We start from the raw sequence: 23268 nt of genomic DNA on the forward strand, positions 1-23268 counted from the left end.
AATTGCAACATGGCTTTTACCTTACACTACGCAAAGGTGGGGCTCCTCGAGTCGTGCCTTCGCTCTATTGGGTAGGCTTCCTCCGATGAATGTAGCCAATGGCGTTTTGTAAATACGATAACCAATCAACCAGATGGAGCAATCTACACGAATGTACAAAAAACTACGGAGTTTACAATTGCTTTTAAAGAAGTGTAGTATTGACTGAAATAAACCCGTTTGACAAACGAACTTGAAATTAGAACTATAACACATAAAAAAATCATTGAATTTCTTGACTGAAATAGAACTGTATTATATAAAGATAAAAAGGTGCATTCTTTATGACAGTTGTGAATGTAGTTGTGAAATAGGAGGAACAAAATTGAATCAACATGTAGTGTTTCAAGTAATTGAAATACTTTCAAAACGGCGGCATCGTGGCGAAACAGACGTAGGACTGGCATGTAAAGGTCTCTCAGTTCCACTTTTGGTAGGCATGAAACCAGAGGCTGTCTTCTCAGTGTAACACGAGTAATCTTTTTTTAGTATGCTCCTTCTATATAGAAATACACAATGATATTCATGCACAGTGTTTTCAAGACATAATTGTCTCGTTCTTGTGATCGTTACAGATTAAGACTCCAATTACAATCTAATACAATGCTCGTGTGTTTGCTAAATTGTGAAAATTCATATATGTAATACCAATGTGTTATATATTTAATTTGACAACAGTGGTTTCTAATTTCCTATTATGTCCGAATATGTAACACAGATTCAGGACTACTTTAGTTGCAACCCTTGGGACGAGCAGTCTTCCAACATGGCCGCTTTGTTAGTCCACCGGAAAAGTCGAGGCTTTTACGCCTGCGCGGTTGCTAGGCCCGCCTCCTGCTGCAGCCGCCGCATCCCCACCCTCAGTCAGCCTCCCTCTCTGGAACCTCCTCGTCCTGCCGCTTGCCCGGCCGCTGCAGCAGCACCCTGACTCCCTGACCCACGCTAACAGCGCTCGGCGCCCCCCCGACATGGCGAAGATAGAGCAGGTGCTGGTGTTGGAGCCGCAGCACGAGCTGAAATTCCGAGGTAAGACGCGAGGGCCGAGGTAACGCCTGCCCGAGCCAGGCCCGGGGTGGCAGCCATCTTCATAGAGCCCCGGTCCGGCCTTATATTCCGCCCGGTGAACCGCCTGTCACTGCCCTGTAGTGGCACTCGGTAGCGCTCCCATCCAAGGAACCTCTTCCACTGTACCGTTTGCTTTATCAACCCAGTTGTGTCATGGTGTGAGAGCAAACACCGGCATCCTTTAATGTTCTGTTACGCCAGAGGACATTCGATAACTCCTGCACTGCCTGACCTGATCGCTCTGAGTGTGTAGGGTTAATTATGGCTAGAAGTAATTTAAATGCCTTTGTCAGCGTCCTCAAAATAGCTGTACCAGCACTACTGTTAAAGGTTTGTGACAGCCCAGTTGTATCACTATTAGGGTTTGCTGGAGCAGCCCCCATTGTGGTCCCTATGCCACTCTGTTGCTCCATGGCATACTTTCATTGATAAATTGCGAAGCTATGGTCAAACAATACCCATATGTCTACTTTAAAATCATACGTTTTGTGTTCTGCTCACACCATTGTAAGTAGTTAACCATACCCCTGTAAGTCATGTCTCTTATCCTTCCGTATCAATCATATCTCATTTTAGAGCATCTCTTATTTCCATAAATCTCTGAAGTTTCCGCAATATAGGTTTGTTTACAACCACATGCACCTTTTTATTTTTCTCCGAGTGTTGTTGTATCCTCAGAACCGTATAGATAAACCCACTGTAGAAGATGTACTGATACTTAGTGTAACCCACTGTCATAACATGTTTGTGTTCAGTTAATGTGCTAAAAAGCGAATGTGAGCTACTATGCAAAATAGATTTTACAGCATTCACACGAACGTTATAAGAATGAAATGCATAGTGTCGTTTGTTTTTGGATAGAAAGCCTGTAACTGAGCAATGGTTGGACAAGATGTAAATGGTGAATTCTTTTGAAGAATGAGAATTTATAATTGTAGGTGACTTGGAGTTGATTTCTTTTGAGAAACGACACCCCCTGTTTCTGGTAGTCTGTGACCTGACCATTTAAAAAAAAAAATGCAACACGACGGTCTATGCATGTTGTATGGTTTCTAGTCAATCTATGGTATTCAACATCGACCAGCTTTTTTTCCTGTAGGGTACCTTTGATTGAGACCAGCTGAAAGCTCCTCTAGCAAAATGCAGGGCATCTCTGAAAGCGAGAGCATGTGCACAGAGCTCAGCCTACCGTTTTGAAAAGTGCTCGCCAACTAAAGTATCTGTGTTGTTTTTGTCTACCTGTGAGTATTTCTTTTCATGAAGCCCTAGTGTATAACCTCAAACCTAAGTTTACCTTTTGAGAGTTCTATACTTGACATTTCTATCACTGAACATGTTGAGTGTAAAAAAAAAAAAGCACACCGCTACATGCGCCTTTTGTTTATATGCAGTGGTGGTGGCAGTCAAAACCTACAAAATCTGCAGAATAAATAGCAGAATTTGTTGTTGTTTCTTAGAGCTATATATCGTCCAAACGGGGCTCTCCATGTTTATTTTCATCATTCTTGAATCAATTGTAATCAAGATAATTGAAATATATAGTTGCTCTGTTACTTATGCTTCTTTTCAGCTACAGTTGGTGAGCTTTGATGGCCTTCATCTCTCACATAACCCTTTCTGTGTTTTGGTATCAGAATATTCACACCCCTAGACACCTTTCTCAGGCCCTCTTTATATAATTCTACACCTGACAATACTGGCATGCTTGTTGCATTCAGCTATATAGGATATTGGTCTAGGTGGCTTCACTGCAAAGACTCACTACACGGATACTCGCAACTCAGCCAAACGGGCATGTGATCTGCTGTCAAAATTGAGTACCCAAGGCAATGGTGATGATCTGTAAATAACCACTACCTCGGGTATGCCTCATTGTTTGCAGTCATACCTCTTACCATTCTGATAGTTCTTCTTGCCCTCTTTATGCCTGGAAGTTTAGGCGGGTATCTAAAATGTGCAGGTTATTTACATTAACATTTTTAGAAGATATGCAAAATGTCTAGATTCTGGGGAATAGCTTAAAAATTACTATTTCAGTAGCCTAATGTGCACCTTAGAGTATTATTTATTGTTCCCAGCTACCAACCGATGCGCCTTTTAGGTCGCAGCCTACCAGACAACGCAGCTGTCTGGTTTGCTAAAGACATATTGGGTACTTTAAGAAAGTTGATCTAGGAAGGAATTCCGCCCTTAGGTTACCCTTGGTTTTTTAACTCACATTTTCTGGATTTCTGTCTGCTGGCTGTATTTGCTTTAGGCTGTCCAGCTCGAGTTCGTCCCTTCTGTTGGCCAAACCTTGTTTACTGTATTCTTCCACAAACTCACTTTCTGTAGACAGGCCTCTAAATCTTGTTGTTATCTTGTCACATTGCCGTGCATTCAAAGATAAAGATCACATTTTAGGCTGTGTTTTCTAGTGAGCTTGGTGTTTATTTTTCTTTCTCTGACTTCAAAGTGAGAGGATTTATGTGACCATGCTGGCAAGGGGAGGGGGGTGGGGGGCAACTCTATTGGAGTAAGGCTGTACAGAGGATATGCTTATTTTCTAGCACACAACAACATTTAAATGTCTGTAAATGAACTGTGCTGACGTTCAAATTAATACATTGAGGGATGATATTTCCACATATTATCATTTGTGCGCTGTATACGTTTATCAGTAAAACTGTATGAGAGTGGAAATGTACTGGTCGTTTCATTTGAAGATGTGTTGTCTGTATTAGCAGTATGCTACAATACAATTCGTACTTCATGTAGCCCACTTTGCTCTATTCTGCTCCACGCCGCGCTGGTCTGCGCAGCTCTCCTATGCCAATGCACTCTACCCCCACACTATTCTACTATGCATCACTACACTCTTCACCACTTCACTGAACTCTACTTCAATGCATTCTGCACCACTTTACTAAAAATGCACTCTACAGAATCTACTCTGCACAATATCACTCTACGTAACTATACTCTACGCCACTCTATTCTACTCTGCGCCACTACCCTCTCACCACTGCTCCCTGCGCCACAATACTCTTCCCAATGCACTCCACGCCACTCTACTACACACCACTGCACTCTACAGCAGTATTCTGTGCACCACTGCACTCTGCGACACTCTACACCTCTGCACTCTGCCACTAAAATCTACTCTGAAACAATCTACTCTGCCACTGCATTGTGCTCCACTCCATACTACACCAGTGCTCTCTACACCACTTTACTAAAAACCAATACTCTACTTCACTGTATGCCAGTCTACTCTGCACAACTGCACAGTATGCCACTATACTCTACGCCACTGCATTGTACCTCACTCTACGCCGCTACACTCTACAGACACTGCTGTGCAGCACTGCACTCTGACACTGAACTCTATGCCACTGCTCTCTACTCTGCCAGTGCACTCTACCCCAATCTATTATGCACCACTGCACTCTTTGCCATTGCGTTCTTCACCACCCCACTTTGCATCACTTCACTCTACTGTTGTTAGAGGCGGCAGACCCGAGAGCAGAGGACGGCCCGGGGCCAGGGTTCGATTCCCGGCGCGGCAGGTTTCTGGACCAGGGTCAGCAGACTCGATAATTCTCTCGCCTCGGTGCCCACTCTGATCAGCGATCACACTCGGCAACTCTGGGCATTAGCTTGCCTCATCTTCACTAACGGCCCCACCAGACCGCCGGGGATGCCTGGTCTCACCCTGGAGATACCCATTAAGGGACCATCTCTCAGGGAAGCCAGGAAGGGTTTCGCAACGGTCGAAGCGCCTTGGGACCCTCCGGGTAAGTAGTGCGCTATATAAATGCCTATACATTTACATTTACTGTGAAACCATCTACTCTCCACTGCACTTTAAGACCTACTACTCCATTCCATTCTACACCACTTTAATTAGAGCTACGCCACTGCCCTCTACCCCACTACTCTATGCCACAGCACCACTATACTCTACACTGTATTGCATCACTCTACTCTGAAACAGTCTACTGTGTCGCAGCACTTTATGCCACTGCACTCTATTCTGTGCCACTCTTTGCTACGCCTCTCTATTCTAAACCACTGCACTGAATGCTAATTCACTCTACACCACTGAACTCAAAACCAGTGCACTCTACGCCACTGTACCTACGCCAACTACTTTCCACCACTGCACTTTACCCCACTATACTCTACAACATTCTACTCTATGCCAGAGCACTCTACTCCACTTCACCACTCTACAACACTGTACTCTGCATCACTTCACTCTTATGCCACTGCATTCTACCCTTCACCACTTAGCTCTACTCTGCAACACTGCACTCTTCCAATGTACTCAACGCCACTGTACTCTGTGTTGCTCCACTTTAGGCCATTTTTCTCCATGCCAAGCCACTCTACTCTATACCACTGAACTCTACTCTGAAACAGTGTACTCTATGCCACTTTGTTCCCCTCTGCGCCAATCCACTCAACGCCACTCAATTTAATTTTGATTCACTCTATGCTGCTGCACCACTCTACTCAACTCCACTCTTATGCCACAGCATTCTACTCTGCATCATTCCACTTAACTGTACGTCACCCCTAAACTCAGCACCACTCTTTTCTGCGTCGCTCACTCTATGCCACTATACTATATGCCAAGCCACTTTAATCTACTCTGCATAACTGCACTCTACAACACTCTAATCTATACCACTGAAATCTACTGTCACTGCAGTCCACGCCACTTTAGTACACTCTGCGCTAATCCACACTGTGCTAATTCACTCTATGCCACGCCAAACTACGCCACTCAATTTTATGCCTTTGCACTCCATGCCAATGCTCTCTACAATACTTTACTCAAAGCCAATACACTCTACGTCACTGCACTCTATTGCAATATACTCTCCACCACTATACAGTACTCCCCTATACTCTACTCCATTGCACTCTGCACCACTCTACTCTGTATATCTTCACACTCTGCCACTGAACTCCATGTCACTCTACACCACTTCACTCTGCAACTGCACTCTACTCCTCCCACTCTACACCCGTGCACTTCATGCCACTCAAATCTACTCTGCACCACTGCACTCTGACACTGCATTCTACACCCTACCAGTCTAGGCCACTCCACTCTGCACCACTCAGCAACACACTACTCTATACATCTCGACTCTGCATCACTTCAGTCTAATCTGAAACAATCTGCTGTATGCCCCATCACTCTATGCCACTCAACTGCAATTAAAGCTATGCCACTCTACTTTACACCTCTGTAACCTGACACTGCCCTCTACCCTGCACAACTGCACTCTGAAGCAATCTACTCTGTCCTATACTCCATGCCATTGCAGCCTACGCTATTGCACTGTACTCTAAACCACTGCAGTCTGCGCCAGTGCACTCTACACCATTTTAGTTAAAACCAATGCATCCTATATGTCAATTTCGTTGCGCCAATGCACTTTAATCTACTATATACTACCACGTTCTACTCTACGTCACTGCAGAATACTGCGTGGTTGCGCTCTGCTGCTCTACCCTGCGCGGCTGCTCTACCCTGCGCGGCTGCTCTACCCTGCACTCTGCTGCTCTACCCTGCGCGGCTGCACTCTGCTGCTCTACCCTGCGCGGCTGCACTCTGCTGCTCTACGCTGCACTGCTGCTCTACGCTGCACTGCTGCTCTACGCTGCTCTACGCTGCACTGCTGCTCTACGCTGCACTGCTGCTCTACGCTGCACTGCTGCTCTACGCTGCTCTGACTGCCCCATATGCTGCACGACTGCGCTCTGTACCAGCCCCCTCTGCCCTGCCGTTATATGCCACTGCAATCGAGTTTGCACCGCTCAATTCTGTGCCACTGCACTCTATGCTCCTCTGTCACTGCACTCTACACCACTTTCCTCAAAACCAATGCACTCTACGCCAATTTACTCTGCACCACTGTTTTATGCCACTTCACTCTACTCCACTGTATTCCATTCTACAACACTACTCCTCTGACGCTCAATGCAACTCCCTCTGCCACTCCATGCCACTTTACTAGGCTCTGTGCATCTCCACTCTGACAATCTACTCTTTTGTGCACCACTCTACTCAACACCCTCTAAGCTATTCCACTCTGCTTCACTCCACGACCCTCTACTCGACTGACACCGTGCTACACTTAACGCCACTCAACTCTACACCCTTTCTCTCTACTACAGTGTACTCCCTCCATTCCACTCCGCAACACTGAGCGCTACTTCATGACATTCCACTCAACTCTACTGTACACGATTCCATAACACCCACTTTACGACACTCCACGCCACTCTCCTTTACTCTACTAACTTTTAGCCATGCTGAACAGCAGGTACTCTGGTGTACAATATTGCTAAAATATATTGACAAAGCCAAGAGCTTATGCATAGGCGAGAGCTGTTGGCTTTGGCAGTTCTTGTTTAGCTTTGCAGTGTTTGACAATTCATTGAAATGTCAACTAGTAGATGAAATCCCTTAGCTTACTTCTGAAAGAATACTTTCAAGTTTTTCAACTCCAAGGTGTGCTTTGTACATCAGTAATTGTTTTTGGTACTTTGTAAGGTAACCATGAGCAACTGTCTTATTGACTCAACCACCCACTTATCAGTTACAAGCAACAGTTACCAGGTTGTATCGAGTATCAGTCATACAGTTAAGTGTCAAAACATTTTCACCTTTGACACGAATTCTTCAGTTTCAGGTTAAGGCAGTCTTAGAAAGGCCTGATTCCCCTTAATCTTTGTTTCAGGCTGGTCTACTGATAATTGTTTTCTTTATAGTTTTAACAAATTAATTGCGATTGTCTATATGTAACAGTTCAGGGTGGTGATATTGTTAGTTACTGCAGCCCACGTTTTCCTTGTGTATTAATCATTTGGATATTGTGGTACTAGTTGGCACGTCCATTCCTAATTCTGCAATGGATCTAATGGTGCAGTGGAACATTTGCAGACCGGACTGTTTAGAAGTTTGCCGTTTTCAGTGCAATATGGTATTACGGAAGTGTTGCTTTAAGGAACCATTTTTATGTCTGTAAAAGAAAACGTAGCTAGTATGCCTCCTTGTCGAGTTTGGCGTCCATGGGTGCTCTTAAACTGCCTACAAGACCGAAAGTAAAGCGGCGTGGGACACAGTGTTGGCAGAGCAATCTGAATTTCAGACATGAAACTAAATATTTTTGAAGTAAGTTCACCGTAGCTGCATACTAAAAAGAATGCTCTGAAATGTATTTTATCCTAGTTAACCAAGTAATATGGTACTATTGGACAGCGTGTTTCTACTTTACTAGGAATATGCTTTTGTCGCAGAATCTATTCTTAACACTTCATACATAATAGAGAACTTGCTCTGTGTGATTTCCTGTCCTCACCGACAACATTGGTTGTAGAAAACAATTCGTCTTGAGTGCTCCGTGTAGCAGCTTAGCATTGTGAAATATCGTGTTACAAGATGTGTTCCTTAGAGTTCACAGTAGTGAGTCGAGCTTTCAAAAAGCTTTTGCGAACGTTAATCCTAGAGTATCTTTTCGAGAAACCTCACGGAACATGTCTGAGTGCAAACACAGATCCACATTTTATTTGCTAGTTGATTAAAGTGCTGGGCTTTGTCCTCCGTGATATATAAGTTGGTGCTTTGTTTTTGCTTTCAATACTTAATGTTAATGCACCATACTTAAATAAATGATTCCATCCCACCAAAAGAAACACATTGTTTCTATTAACATGCAAAATAAAAGATTTTATTAAAAAAAATCAAGTAGTCCAATGTTAATACCTTTTGTCATCTTTCGTCAAATGCTTGTTTCACACTATTTGCTTTAAATTTTGAAGGAAGCTTTTGTAAATGACTTCAGTGCTTATATTGCTATGGATAAAGTTTGCTCTATCGTTTTTCAACCGTGCACTGGTAGCTAAGACCTTAACTACTAATATTGTTGCGTTATAGCTGCAGCTGGGCTGAGTTTGCAGTCTATCTGTTTCATAGACCCGAGCTTACTTGTAAGCACGCAGATGTATCACATCTTAATTCAAGCTAGGCAGTAGTGCAAATCACACGATCGGTGATGAGAAGCACTGCCTGCTACCAATAACCAATCGTCATAAGATTTTGTAATCAACACCAGATATCTTGGATGTAAGCGTTATCTCGTTTTTTTATTTTCAGATGTTTGTAACTGCCATGGGGATTTTTTAGGTCTCGGGCTAGCGTCCCACTGCGTAAGCAGTGGGCGGAGTCCGAGATTTTTTGTTGTGGCAGTATGGGTGCTTGAACCCGCCCCTCTTCTCCATTGCTGGCTTCCTAAACGAAGGCCAGCCATTGGAGGAGAGGGGCGTCACTCATCTCAAGCCCCGCCTTTTTGCGATTCGGGGGCGTGTTTTTTGCAGTTTTTAAGCCGTGACTTCATCTGTCACTCAACTGCTAAATACACGCCCCCGAATCGCGAAAATGGCGGTGCTTTCTCCGAGGCATTTCTTCTTGGCCTCGGAGATAGATGGTTGGCCCGACTGGTGCTGCTGCCTCCTGCTGCGTTGTGGGGCGCTTGTTCCTTTTTAGGGCTCGCCTGCTGATGCGCATAGCGGGCGAAGCTCTATAGTGGCTTATCCAGGGTTTAACCACTGGCGATTCCTTGCAGTGCATGTGCTTTTTAGGTCATTGCGCAAGCGCAAGTCCTAAAAACGCGTGCACAATGCCACCAGCCGCCTGCCTGCCTGCCTCGCATTACCACATCAAAGGCAGCTTCTCAGCGTGCGCTCATCCCCTAATTATTCACGGCCGTGTGGTAAATAAAATATTTACCCTGTCGGAATTTCTATACTTAAACAAAAAGTCATGCATATAATGAGAGGCAGAGTCCGTGGTGTCCGATTCAAAAGGGCTTTATTTCAGTAACTCGAGTTAAGGGAGAATCGGGTCCATCACCACAAAGGTTCAGGAAGGGTCTTCTGAACTTTATTCACAGAGTACATTATTTATACATTAAACATACATTGCGTTGCATAGAGAAGGCGGAGCGCTCCAGGCGGAGCAAGAGAAAGAGAGAGATAAGAGCACATGGGCGTGCTAAAGGGCGTGTAAGAAGGCGTACACATGGGCGTTCCCTTGAGGAGTCATAGGTGTGTGGATACATGGAGGGGGTCTACGTGGTCAGCTGGAACCTTTACCCTACTTGTGTGCGCCACTTGGTCATGACGTGCAATTGACGTGTAACTGGGGGAAGCTGGAGGGAGCTGACTTTCGTTCTAGTAGAGAAGCATTGAGTGTCAGGACGACCTGCACACTTGGTATTATCTGATATCTTAAGTTTGGAGGATGTATTATCTGAAGTAAAGGTCGCTCGAGCAAAGGTTGCTCATCACTAAAGGCCAGTGTGTGCATATATTTCTTCGTGCATTGCGTGGGGCCATGGGCTTTCTATGGATGCGAGCTCTGTAAATCACTTAAACGGAGACAGAATGGCTGGGCTCTATCTCTGTGGACGGGTTCTGTTTACCTTCTTCGTTAGGCAGGAATGTATTTCTGTGGAGCAGAGCAGATAACTGTAAGCAAAATACTGTCTTGGCAGGCTGGACTGGGCTCCTCTCGGCTGAGCAGAAAGTATGCGAGAGGTCAGGGATACATAGCTAAACTGCAGCTTTCAGAGTGTCTGGGAGGCATGAGGCCTGAATTCGGGTCCTGGCTCGGCTGAGCCACAAAACTGGTTCATCTCGACTTTTAAACGTGCACCATGCAAATACATTGGCAACATGGGCCTCATAGGCCTCAGTGCAGAATTAACGTTTCTTTCATGGAAGGCTTGGTAACTGACATTCTAACATGGGACGGAAATGCAGAGGCATTATTATTACAGGCATGAAAATGAAAGTGCATGGGTGACATGAACATACACTAAACGTGGGGTACACGCAGGGGACACATTGGCCACGTAAAATTTCTATTTCCTCGGCCGGACGTACTTTCAGTTTCACGGCTGCGTCTCCTTTTTATGCGCTCTTCCTAGTCATTTTCCTCCTTACCCGCCAACCCTGATCAGTCCCTTCCCTGCCTCTGCCTAGATTGCTACTTCCTTAGCATTCTCACCCCTCGTATGTCTAGCCTCTACAAGACCCCTTATTATTTCTCCCTATCCTAGCCCTTTCCTTTACTCCCCACCCCCACACCACCCTCCTCGTGCTATTTGTAAGCCCCCCTCCCCCACACCCTCCTTGTTTATTTCTCCCCTGGACAATGATGGCGTTTTATGAAGTTCTAACCGTTTTTTGTCAGGGAGATCCTTCTCACTGCTATGCAGCTCAGCGTGACGGATTAAACATCGACTAGTTAAATAAAAATTTATATCAACCTAGTTAAATAAAAATGTATATCAACCGCCTCCTAACTTCTAATGTCATGTTGTTTATAACTAATGAACTGATTAGAGGATAAACACATCAGCGAGACATTTCTGCATGCATGCCTGCCTCTGCTGCGGAGAGGCAGGTACCAGCAAAGTCCCTGCTTTCACCTAGGCTGCCAGATAGCTGCTATTCCAGTCTCTCTCTTCTCATTAGAGCTCCTGCGACAAGCATTTTATGTTATCCATTTTTTACTCGATGACGTATTGGATTTATAAAAGCAAATCTGCTGAAAACGTTCTTAATTTTCATATTTGTTTGGCTAATGTCAGTACAACGCTGTACTGTTGGATTGGAGGATTTTATAGCAGTAGAACTACTGAAATATTTAAAACAAATGTTTCATAAGCTCCTTTGCATACTTTACGTTCTCTTTTCTCTAACCCTCATATTTTATCAAAGCTGTGCCGCTTTATACTTTTAAAGATCAATTCAAACACACAGAATTCTTTTCTTTTGGGCCTTGCTTTAGATTCAGGGGGAAGCTGGGGAAGGAATTAGACAGCAAGAAATAAAGACATGCGATTATTTTCGGGAACCCGGCCGACACCCACCACACAGCTCCACCAATGCAGCCACCACAAAGCTCCACCGACACAGCTCCACCGAGGCACCCACCACACAGCTCCACCGAGGCACCCACCACACAGCTCCACCGAGGCACCCACCACACAGCTCCACCGAGGCACCCACCACACAGCTCCACCGAGGCACCCACCACACAGCTCCACCGACACAGCTCCGCTGATGCAGCCACCACACAGCTCCGCCAATGCACCCACCACTCAGCGCAACAACAGCATCACTGGTTCAAATATACTCTTTCAATGTTTCAAGCTGTTTTCAAGCTTTCATGCTTATTACAAATCACAAAAATGTTAATATTTCAGCGAGTAAAAAAAAAAAAGTATACCTTAAGGGTCAGACCTTCTTGTTTATGACTCCGCCCCTCGTGTCTCCACCCATTTTTGTGGGTTCTCGGGGTACAGTTTCTCTTTCCAGCACTCCATAGTAGAAAAACATACATGAAATCCCGCATACCCATGTGCACACAGAAAGAGACCCAGTTATACAGCCGGACAAACACACGGGTACTGACTGAGGTGAGCATGCACGAACAGGCGTTGAGTAAAACAAAACTAGCAATGTGCTTTTTTTCAGACCTCCCCCGTCGACTTGATGGGGGTGCCGAGCGAGGATAACGCAGCTCTGTTCCCATCATGGGGTTAATTCCGCTTCCTCTTCCTGGGGGTGTTTACTGGAATTGTAGCGTGCGTGGAATGGATTAGTCATGGAGAGGGGTGCCCTAGGTGTGGAGGTCGGGTGCATCTTATTATAATACCCCGCTCTCGCTGCAGCCGGACAGCATCTTGTACTTATTTCATCGAGCTGCAGAGGCCAGCGCCCTCCCCAGGACAAGGTGATGCACTTCTGGGGTATTTCTGGTTTAAATGACAGGTTTGGGTCCAGTGTTTTTGTTTTTCCTTTTACCACACAAGGGAGTGTTTCTCATTAGCAATGAGGAGATGGGGATAAACTTTCCAACTCATCTCTCCAGCCTCCCACCTGCCTCCCTCCGGCATGTAGTAGTGCGGAGGGGTGTTTTCAAGCACAGCATCACGTTAAACATCTAATTGAAGTTCAATCGCTAGAGATCTTGAATGGGCAGGAGGTGCTGAAACAAAGTGGGAGCCGATAGGTTTTTGCAGGAATCTCTGGCGGTCACAGAACTTCAGGATCTTGGCACAGGCAGCGTGTATTGTTGGCTGGCTGAGCCTTCAAGAAATGACTGTCCTGGAGAATGGAAAATAAGTGCGCTTGTCTATAATTGTTTCGGTAGTCGTTAAAACTAGTTTTTATTTGCATATATCTGTAAATGTGTTGCATTCTGGAACAATTATAATAGGACACACAAAGAGCAGGCAGCTTAAATACATGTTGCCCATAGTTCTAAAGCCACAACTGTTGATTTTGTCAGTGTTTTTATTTTTATTTTTGTAAAATTATCCATTTTCTGTTCAATTCCAATATTCTTAGCTACTCTGTGGTTGAGTAAGAGGTTTTACCAGTTTAACACCATGTTTTTGTCGTTCAGTTCGGATCATAATCTCCAGTCCTCATCCTATCAGTGACTGTCGGTATAAACATTGCAGTCTGTACCCTGTGATTTGTTTTTCAATATACGCCTGTGGACACTTGTTCACTGATGTTTGTGGTTGGGACCATCACACATATTTCGCAGCCTATTGAATAGCCTCTGAAGGGTGAAGTTGGTTACTCTCGGAGAGGTGGCATGAAAATGGGTGCATTGTCAGAAAGAAACCCTAGCGAGTTGTCATCCATTTTCTGTTTTTTTTAGTATTTTTTTTTTACAATCTTTAGATTTGATGCAAATATTGTTCCAGAAAATGTTGTCCGAATGTATTGTCTGAGATCACAAAACGATCTAAAGGTTTCTTTGTGAGTACCTTGCACTCCCTCTTTTTCAATTGTTTGGGATCACCTGCAGTTGCACCCACGTTTAAAAGGTAGCCCATTTATTAACAAACGGAAGTAGTGACTGAGTGGCTTCTGTCCCTGTCCTTTGTAAATGGTGGCTTTTCATTGGGCAATAGGCTTAGTAGTTCCTCCTTAGTAACCGCCTTGTTTTTTCGCCGGTGGTGCGGTACCATTTATTCCAATACTTATTTTTTATGGGCGTGTATTACCTTTTTTATTTTGATTGGCTGTTTAGGCACTAGTTTCCTCTCTGCTGAATGGATTTTGTGGGTCACTTTTAAAAAAAATAAAACAACAAAACATCTTTGCAGGGGCATTGCAGTCAAATTCCATTGGCTATATCCAACACAAGTCACAGGAAGCGATGAGACAGCCAACAACAGTACAAGTATCTTTCTTGCAGCCTTCGTCATCGTCCACCCCCCATAGTGTGTAGTTCCCAAATCTCTCTGCTAGGTAGGTGTCCAGAGTGACGTCTCCTGCCCCCGCCAGTTTATATGGCTTGTAATATCGCAGTATCTTCCCCTTCCATCTCTAAATGGTGATAGCTCAACCATGGCTGCCAAATTTTCCAAAATTTCTGTGGACTTTTAGTGCTTTGTATACAGTCTTTTTAGCTCCCATGTACATATTCATGCCCGTGCGCCATTTTTTTAGGGTGGGAATTTCTTGTCTCCCCCAATATTTTGCTATGTCTCCTTTCCCTACTTCGGATAGTCACGTGCCTTCCCATAAGGGCTTGGCCATGGTCAATCTCTGTCCCTATTTCATAATGTGCTCAGCTTCCCTCCACGCCTCAATTGTTCTGAGTTGCTGACAACAAACTTCGTACCCCCATGCTCCCATATATAAGGTGAAGGTGTGAGCTTTTGGAAAATTGGATCCTTTCTAGGGCATAGGTTGGATTATCTTGGGGAACATGTCCCCATTCGTTGATAACTACGAGGTGTGTTGCCCTGTAGTATGCTCGGACATCAGGCAATGAGATTCCCCCATTATACTGGCTGCGTTGTAGTGTTTGCAGCGCCACTCAAGGGTGTCCTCCATCCCAAAGCAAGGTTCGCACTTCGGTATTTATCGCTCTAAAGCTAGCTTCTGGGATTTTGCAGTACGTGTTCTGGAAAGAATACAATAACTTGGGTAGTGTGATCATCTTAAACATAGCTGCCCTCCCAAAGTAATGTCGGGGAAAGACGCCTCCATCTATTCACATCGTCTCGGAAGACGGCCAGGCCGCGTTAAATGTTGCGGGCTAGACAGGTTGTCACATTTTCGGAGAAGTAAAGTCCTAGGTATTTAAAGCCTTCCTCTGCAATAGGGAGATGCACAGGGATGGACCGCGTGTCTATGCAACCCCCTGGTGGGTATATGGTTGATTTCCCCCAATTAATCTTGCATCCCAACTTCGTACAGTACTCTTCAACCACTCGAAAAATAAGGTGGAATGTCGGGTCATTGTTATGTGTGTTATGTACAGAAGGATATCATGCGCGTAGAGCTAGATGCGCTCATCCAGCTGCCGTCTTGCAAGGTCCCGGAACCCCGTCAAGTCTGGGTGTGCTCTTATCGGGCACGCCAGTTTTTCCAATACGAGAGTGAAAAGTAGGGGGGAGAGCGGGCAGCCCTGCCGAGTCCCCCCGCTGAATGGGGAGTTCAGCTGATTTTACTCCCTTGACTCTCACTCTAGCTCTGGGATTCATGTATAGATGATTGATCCATGTCCGAAAGTTATGGCCAAAACCAAATTGAATGAGGACTCTCTGGAGGAAAGGCCAGTTTACTGTCAAATGACTTTTTGGCATCAAGTGATAAGAGCATATGGGGACCCCACTCCCTTTGATCGTGTCCAGCCAGTTTGCCAACCTACAGAGGTTGAGCAGTGTGGTGCGTCTAGGCATGAAGCCAGACTGATCCTTATGAACTAGAGGTGTGATGACCACCAGTATCAGTGTGGCCAGAATAGAAGCCAATATTTTGGTTTCTACATTAAGGAGGGGAATTGGGCGATAAGAGCCGCCCTTTTCTGGGGGCTTGCCTGATTTGGGGATGACCACATCCGTGGCCCGGGGAAGATCCGGGGGAAGTCTTCCCTCTTCTCTCGCCACCACAAACCTGTTCAATAGGTGTGGAGCTAGTGTTGTAGCATTTTGCTTAAAGAACTCCCCCCGGAAGTCCGTTCGGCCCCGGGGTTTTCCCAGACTTGCTTGGCAATAGCAGCCTGCGCTAAGTGTAGAGTGATCTCCTCGTCTAAGGTCGCCATCTCTTCTGGTGGGAGGATGGGCATATCTATGGCTTAGAGATGGCAGTCTATTTCCTTCTCTGGTACCGCCAGATGGGCTGCGTATAGGGCAGTTATGGGTGCTGTTGTACATTGTCATCTTCTTCTACTTGGTGTACCCAATTCGCCTCAACCACGCAAGGAGCTTTCCCACCTCATCACCTGATTCATATAGTCTATGGTGGGTGGTGAGTATTTGGGTACGGGCCTCCCCTTCTGCCAAGGCTCTGAGTTCTCTCAGCCTAATCTCCAGTTGCCTAAGTATCTCGGCCTTGTTGTCTGGGGAAATACTCTGTTCCAGTTCTAACAACTTACTTTCTAGACCTCTTAGTTGCAACGTCTCTTCCCTATGTTTCCGAGCAATTACGTCCTGTAGCTTCCCCCTAAGGACTGTTTTCTATGCTTCCCAAGGGGTGGCATCTGAGGGCACAGAGCCTTCGTTCTCTTGGAAAAACAATTTAGTCTAGAAGTTGACGGTACCTGCTACTATTTCGTCACGTAACTCCCAGCGGTTCAGTCTCCAATCTGATTTAGGCCTGTGCACCCTCTGGACCCCTACCTTCAACTGTAAAGGTGAGTGATCAGAGATACCTCTAGCTAGGTAATCTGCGCCGTCAGTAAATGGAATCCCCCCCCCCCTTCAGGGCAAAAAGGTAGTAGATTTAGGTAAAGGTCCTGCGCGCACCCGAGAAGTAGGAGTAACTACAGTCGAATGGGTGGTGTTGGCCCCAAAAGTCTGTCAGTCCCAGGGAGCGTACAAAGTCTGCCAATCGGGTGGGCGCCAATCGCCGTACGTGATCTATCAAGGCGGGGATCCATCACGTCATTGAAGTCTCCCCCTATTATGTGTATTGCTGAGTTTGAATCTAGTAGTATGTTGGTCACTGCCTGTAGCATCTGGGGTTGTAGTCGCGGCGGGGCATACACACTAGTCAGGGTAAACTCCCTCCTGCCCCACATCCCTTGAACTGCCTCATATGCACCCGCGGGGTCTACCCAGGTCTTAGCTACTTGGAAGGGTAGCGTCTTCCTGAGAAGCATGGCCACCCCTCGAGCACCCGTGGAAAATCCAGGGTATGCCATTGTGGTATACACCCCTCTCTCAATAATGGCACATCGAGTACCTTGGAGATGGGTTTCTAGTAGGCAAACTAAGTCCGGCTTAAGCCGTTTGATGTACCTATTTACCAGGCACCTCTTGATCTTACTACCCAATCCTTTGGCGTTCCACGTCAACACGGTATACGACGGGTCTTGCATGGCGTTTGTGGGTCATGTGGGCCTTACGGGGGTGGGGTCACTAGCCTCCTGTCCCTGTCTACCTGCTTCTGGAACTGTGAATAAAAACGACCCGTTGCTACTAAGAAAACCAAAGGAAAGGTCTAGGAGGGGTGGCCTCCTTGCCGGCGCTGTATCGCCGGTAGATTCCTCCGGCACTCCCAAGGTTCACTTGTCTTCGCCACTTCGGTGTTGATGTCGTTGATGATCTGTAGCCATTTCCAGGCCCGTCGCCGCCGACCTCTCCACCTGATGGATGGCCTCAAAGAGGGGGTGGTCGCCATCAGTATTTTCTGGGGAGTCTTGGTCTGATTGGTCAGCATTGTGTTATCCCAATGAATGACCCGCGCCCCTCTCCTCCCCAGCTCTTCCGGGAGGCCCCCCTCTCCGTTGATTGGGCGTCTCTGGCTGCGCCGTCCCCGAGCGCATCTAGTTCCTTACCTTGAGGCGCCGTCTTTGTTTCATCCTCTAGGCTCCCACCCTGGTTGTAGGATTCCTGGGAGCGATGTGGTACCTCGAGCCTCCAATCCTCTGGCGTTTTTCAATCCATGCACAGGCATCCTCTGGTGTTTGGAAGAACTGAATCGAATGTTGAAAGACCACCTTGAGCTTGACCGGGAAGAGAAGCATTTATTGAATGCGTAAGGCCCGGAGTTTGACTGTCACAGTCGAAAGACCTCCGCATCTTCTGCACCTCCCTGGAATAATCTGGAAAGATTACTCTCGCGTTGGCAAGTTTGTTCTCCCAGTTTCCGCGCTTCACATAGGATTGCATCTTGATCTTGGAATTTAGGAACCAGGAAATGAGGGAACGCGGCGTTCAATGCGAAAGCAAGTGGAAAACTTAGAAGGACGTCGCGCAACCACGTTGTCAGGAAGGCACTAGGATCCGCATTCTCCTGCCCTTCAGGTATCCCGATAAAGCGGAGGTTATTTCTTCCCGCTCTGTTCTCCGCATCATCGACCTTCCACATGACCTCTCGTACAGTAGCCTGTACTTCCATGATGTTGCCCCTGGAGGTGTGCGGCACGTCCTCCACCTCAGATATGGGTGCCTCTGTTTGCACGACGCGATATTGCGTATATCCTGCCGGAGAAGGGTCACCTCAGCTCCCATCTCCGCCACTTTGCCTTCGTTGCCTTCTCTCGAGGCTTGGATCGCCTGTAGAATAGCACTTTAGTGTACTTGTCCATTCTCCCCTATCGGTGCGTCTTAGGTTCTTTGTCTTTAGCCATTATCCACTTTGGGGGTTAGTGTTTTCCGCTGTCCACAGCGCCAAGGGGTGAAGGCGCCAATCGCAGGCTTGTGCCTTCGCTAGTGTCACAGATGGGGCGCTAGGAAAGGAGGCCCGGCGCGTTTCCCTAATGCAGTTAACACTCTAAGTGTTCACCGACTGACACCCTTTCCCTGTACAACACCACCGAAGGGCCACCCCAGTGGGTGCACAAGCGTTCAGATGGACTCTCTCATGTACTCTATGCGGCAGTGGCCGCAGGGATCGCAATCCTGTGTTCACAAGTGTCGTCTGTAAACGGTTTGCCACCAGACCACCCCTGTGGTGGTGTTCAAGGGGCCTTGATCCTGCACCGGTTCGCTCAGCACCGAAGGCCCAGTCTCTGCCACGGGTTAGCAGCTCGTCCGCTACACGTGTAGTGTGGCTCCACAGCAATTCGCTCGAGGCAGCGAACGCGCAGCCAGACGGAAGCAGGTATGCCTGGATTGACCACCCCAGGGAGGTCGCCCTCTGTAAACGCGGGGGATAGCGGGACTAGCCAAATAGGGCTCCAACAGGCTGGTGATGGACCGTTTTGCAGTTCCTTAGGGTAAATGTAGGGCGCGTCTCCTGGGTCCACCACTGCCAGCCCTTATTGAGCAGTTGCTCAGGGGTATCTGTTATTACTGTTCCTTTAATTCCTGTAGAATGTTAGTGACCACTGTGTGTACATAGGAATGTAAGAGTCAGTTGCAGCTGAGCTCTTGTACTGGTGACATCTAAGGGTCCTATCTACAAATAAACTACAAGCTGCATCAACTTCTCCTGCTTATTACTTGCAAAAGTGGCGACGAGCGAGGAAACAACCCATTTGACCCTTGGATGTTCTCTTCATTTTAAAATTTCTTGTATTTTTTTTTTCTACAAGCAAAAAAAAAAAAAGGTATCAAAGAAATCGCCTTCAACTAAGGAACCAATAACCAAAACCGATCTGCAAAACAACTTTCAAGAAAAACAGCTTCTCATGCAGTGAGTTGTCATACTTTTATCATTTTATTATTTCCTGTTTCTCTGGAAGCGCTCGTTAATGCCAAGAAACAGTGTTCCCAAGACTATTATTGTGTTTTGCTAAGCGCTGCTAAATTGTTAAAACGCCTCGTTAAACAACCTTTTCTTCGTTTATTCGAGTAAGCGCACAACAGGCATGTAAGCGCACAACAGGCATGTAATTCCACTTTGCATCTTTTAAAAAGAGAAAGCATCTGTTAGAACGCTCGAGCGCATCGGCATGCAACTTCCAGCTGACTCTGCACCAGCGTCATAAGCGTCATACGCCAGGCGCATAATCTACAGACAGTGTCAGGCATCACGTTGCGTAGCGGCCATTTTATATCTCCAGTTGCATAGCAACGCATCTTTTGCCGATTTCACCGTTTTCAACAACGTTAACCGAGCGTTTCTCTTCGAAATAAAAACGCAAACAACGATCAACTCATACTGAACAGAGCACTCGCCAAGCTTTCTTTTTCGACTATATTTTTCATTTTTACAACTATTTATTACATTAACTCTGACTATTGCTACAACATTGATGTGACACTCACCTGCTGCCTTTCTTCGTTTCCTCTGCATTGTATTCTGGGAAATTGATTACAAAGCATTCTGGGACATTTAAAAAAAAAAAAAACATACTTTATTCGTTTTTACAAACAACAGTATTCAGCATTAAATTTACTGGAAAACAGTTTTTCTTCAGCATTCTTCTAGAAATCGACGCAGACAACGGTGACTACTTTTGTGGTTAATTTTATTTTGTTCAAAATACTAACTTTGATTATGATATTATTCTTGTGATGTTATTGTGTATCCTATATTAATTTGTCATAATTCGACATGGAAACTAATAATATTTTAGCTCCACCCAAATTCTTACAAGACCCTGGTGTACCTCCTATGAATTGGGAGGATTGGCGTGAATCCTTCGAAACTTATTTGGAGGCAATAGGAGGAGAGGTATTTCTTGCATCACGAAAATTAGCTTTACTCAAGCACAGTCTTGGCGTGGAAGGTAGAAAAGTACTAAAAACATTACCAATTGTATCTTCTGTTAATTCAAAGGTATGTGCAGGAGGAGATGAAGATCTCAGTGAAGAGGAAATTGTGTTTGATTGTTCCAAACTTGAACCACTTTTGTCTGATGAATATCTAGATGCACTTAATGCACTAGAGGAAAATTTTGGTAAGAAAACTAGTATTGTTGTAGAAAGACATAAATTCTTTTCAAGAGCACAGATGGTTGGGGAAACTGTAGAACAATATGTTACTGCCTTAAGAAGGTTAGCTGTCACTTGCAGGTTTAAAGAGTTACATGAGGAAATCATAAGGGATCAGTTCATCAATAGAACTAACAATGTTAAAATACAGGAGAAATTACTCGACTTAAAAGATCCATCTCTCCACAAAACTATTTCTATTGCCAGGAGGGTGGAAAATAATTCACGTTATGTCAAAGAGTTAAACATTACGCATGCTACAGATCGAAAGCTAACTGACAGTAAAGATTCTGGCGAAGTATGTGCGGTATCCAGTAAGCCAAAAACTTTTGACACTAAGCATAATGTCAGATATGATAGTAGAATTAGACCTCGCAATTTTTCTGGTGTCAACAAAAGCACTGTATCTTATAACAGGGTGCCTTCTAATAAGACTATGCCTCCTAACAATAAGCAATTTTGTTTTAGATGTGGGAATGCCAAGCATACCACTGAAAATTCTTGGTGTCCGGCGTCTAATGTCACATGTTTCAAGTGTAACAAATCTGGCCATTTTTCCAAAATGTGCAGGTCAGGGAATCCCAATGCTTGGAAAAGCTCTGTGAATTTTATTGAGTCTGATGACGATAGTGATATTGAAGTTATGACCATTTGGAATGAGGATGAGGTTAATCATATTTCTGAAGAAATTCAACCACCAAAATGTGAAGTCACTATCAACAACCACAAGTTATTTCTTTGGGCTGATTCTTGCTCCCTGTATACCATTATCGATAAAACTATGTGGGAAACGTGTGGTAAACCCACCTTAGTTCATTCACAAAAATCTCCTGTGGGGTATCTATGCATTAGACTACCTGTGATCGGATGTTTTTCATCTGAAATCATTTTTAAAGATAGGAGTACTCCTGGAACTGTCTATGTGGTAGAAAAGGGAAGAGCCTTATTAGGGTGGAAAGAAGTATGGAATTTAGGATTGACTCTTGATCCAAATCATCCTGACCAAGTTTTACTATCTCCTAATTGGCGTAAAATAAATTCTGAAGAAGTTCTAGTAACTCAGGATGACAACAGTGTGTCAGAATTACATAAAAAGTTCCCTGATTTGTTTAATCCCAAATTAGGGTGTCTTAAAAAATTTGAACACAGAATTGTTCTTAAATCTGATTGTACTCCCATTGTTCATAAAGTACGTAATGTACCGTTAGTGTTAAGATCTCAACTCAAAGTGGAGTTAGATCGCCTTTGTCACTTGAACATCATTGAACCAATCGAAGCTTCTGAATGGCTTAGTCCAGTAGTTTTGGCACGCAAATCCAATGGAAAATTGCGCATGTGTGTTGATTTGAGAGATTTAAACAAAAATATTTGGGTAGATCGCTTTCCTTTACCCAAGATTAATGAAATGGTTGCCTCTGTTAAAGATGCAAAATTTTTCTCGTCTATTGATCTGTCAAATGCATATCATCAGATAAAGTTACACCCAGAATCCCGTCATCTAACTTCTTTCATCACTCCTGAGGGTGCATTTCAATTTTTGAGAATGCCTTTTGGGTTATCTTCTGCTTCAGCCGTTTTTCAAAGAGTCATGTGCAAGGTCCTAGAAGGCATACCTAACATGTTAGTGTTTCAAGATGATGTACTTGTATGGGGTGCGGACAAGTGTGACCACGACATGATTTTGCATGATGTATTAAGTAAACTTCAAAAGGCTGGTTTGACTGTAGCTGCTGAGAAATGCAAATTTGCTACCAATGAAATAGAATATCTTGGGCACACTTTATCTGCAGATGGTGTTAAACCTAAAAAGAATTTATTGGATGCTATCAGGAATGCTCCGGCACCATCTGATAAAGACCAGCTCCGATCCTTTTTAGGTCTTGCCGAGTATTACTCGAAATTTGTACCGAATTTTGCTTCTAAAGTCTTCTGTTTAAGATTGTTGATGAAAAAAGATGCAAAATTTTTGTGGTCCACGGAATGTCAAGCAGTGTTTGATGATGTAAAAAGAGAGATTGCTAATGCTGTTGCTCTCAAACCCTATGATCCCAGCAAGAGGTCGATCATCGTGGTGGATGCTAGTGCATATGGGCTTGGAGCTGTTTTGATGCAAGGGAAAGACAAATTTGAGTGGGTGGTAGCTTTTGCCTCACGAACATTGAAAGGTGCTGAATCCTCTTACTCTGTCATCGAGAAGGAGGCTTTAGCATGCTTTTGGGGTGTTAATTATTTCAGGAAC

The 23268-nt window shown here is 45.0% G+C and overlaps 1 protein-coding gene across 1 annotated transcript in view; it reads left to right on the forward strand.

The window, feature by feature from the left end:
• Positions 1-797: 797 nt before the first annotated feature.
• The window catches only part of VAPB (VAMP associated protein B and C), a 164582-nt gene continuing 142111 nt past the window's right edge, over positions 798-23268 (forward strand). The window contains exon 1 of the mRNA XM_086932525.1: positions 798-1065. Within this exon, the coding sequence (XP_086788651.1) occupies positions 1008-1065 (58 nt within the window). The 5' untranslated portion in view covers positions 798-1007. The remainder of the gene's footprint in view (positions 1066-23268) is intronic.

The sequence above is a fragment of the Lissotriton vulgaris genome, chromosome 7, assembly GCF_964263255.1.
Source record: "Lissotriton vulgaris chromosome 7, aLisVul1.2, whole genome shotgun sequence".
NCBI classification, from domain to species: domain Eukaryota; kingdom Metazoa; phylum Chordata; class Amphibia; order Caudata; family Salamandridae; genus Lissotriton; species Lissotriton vulgaris.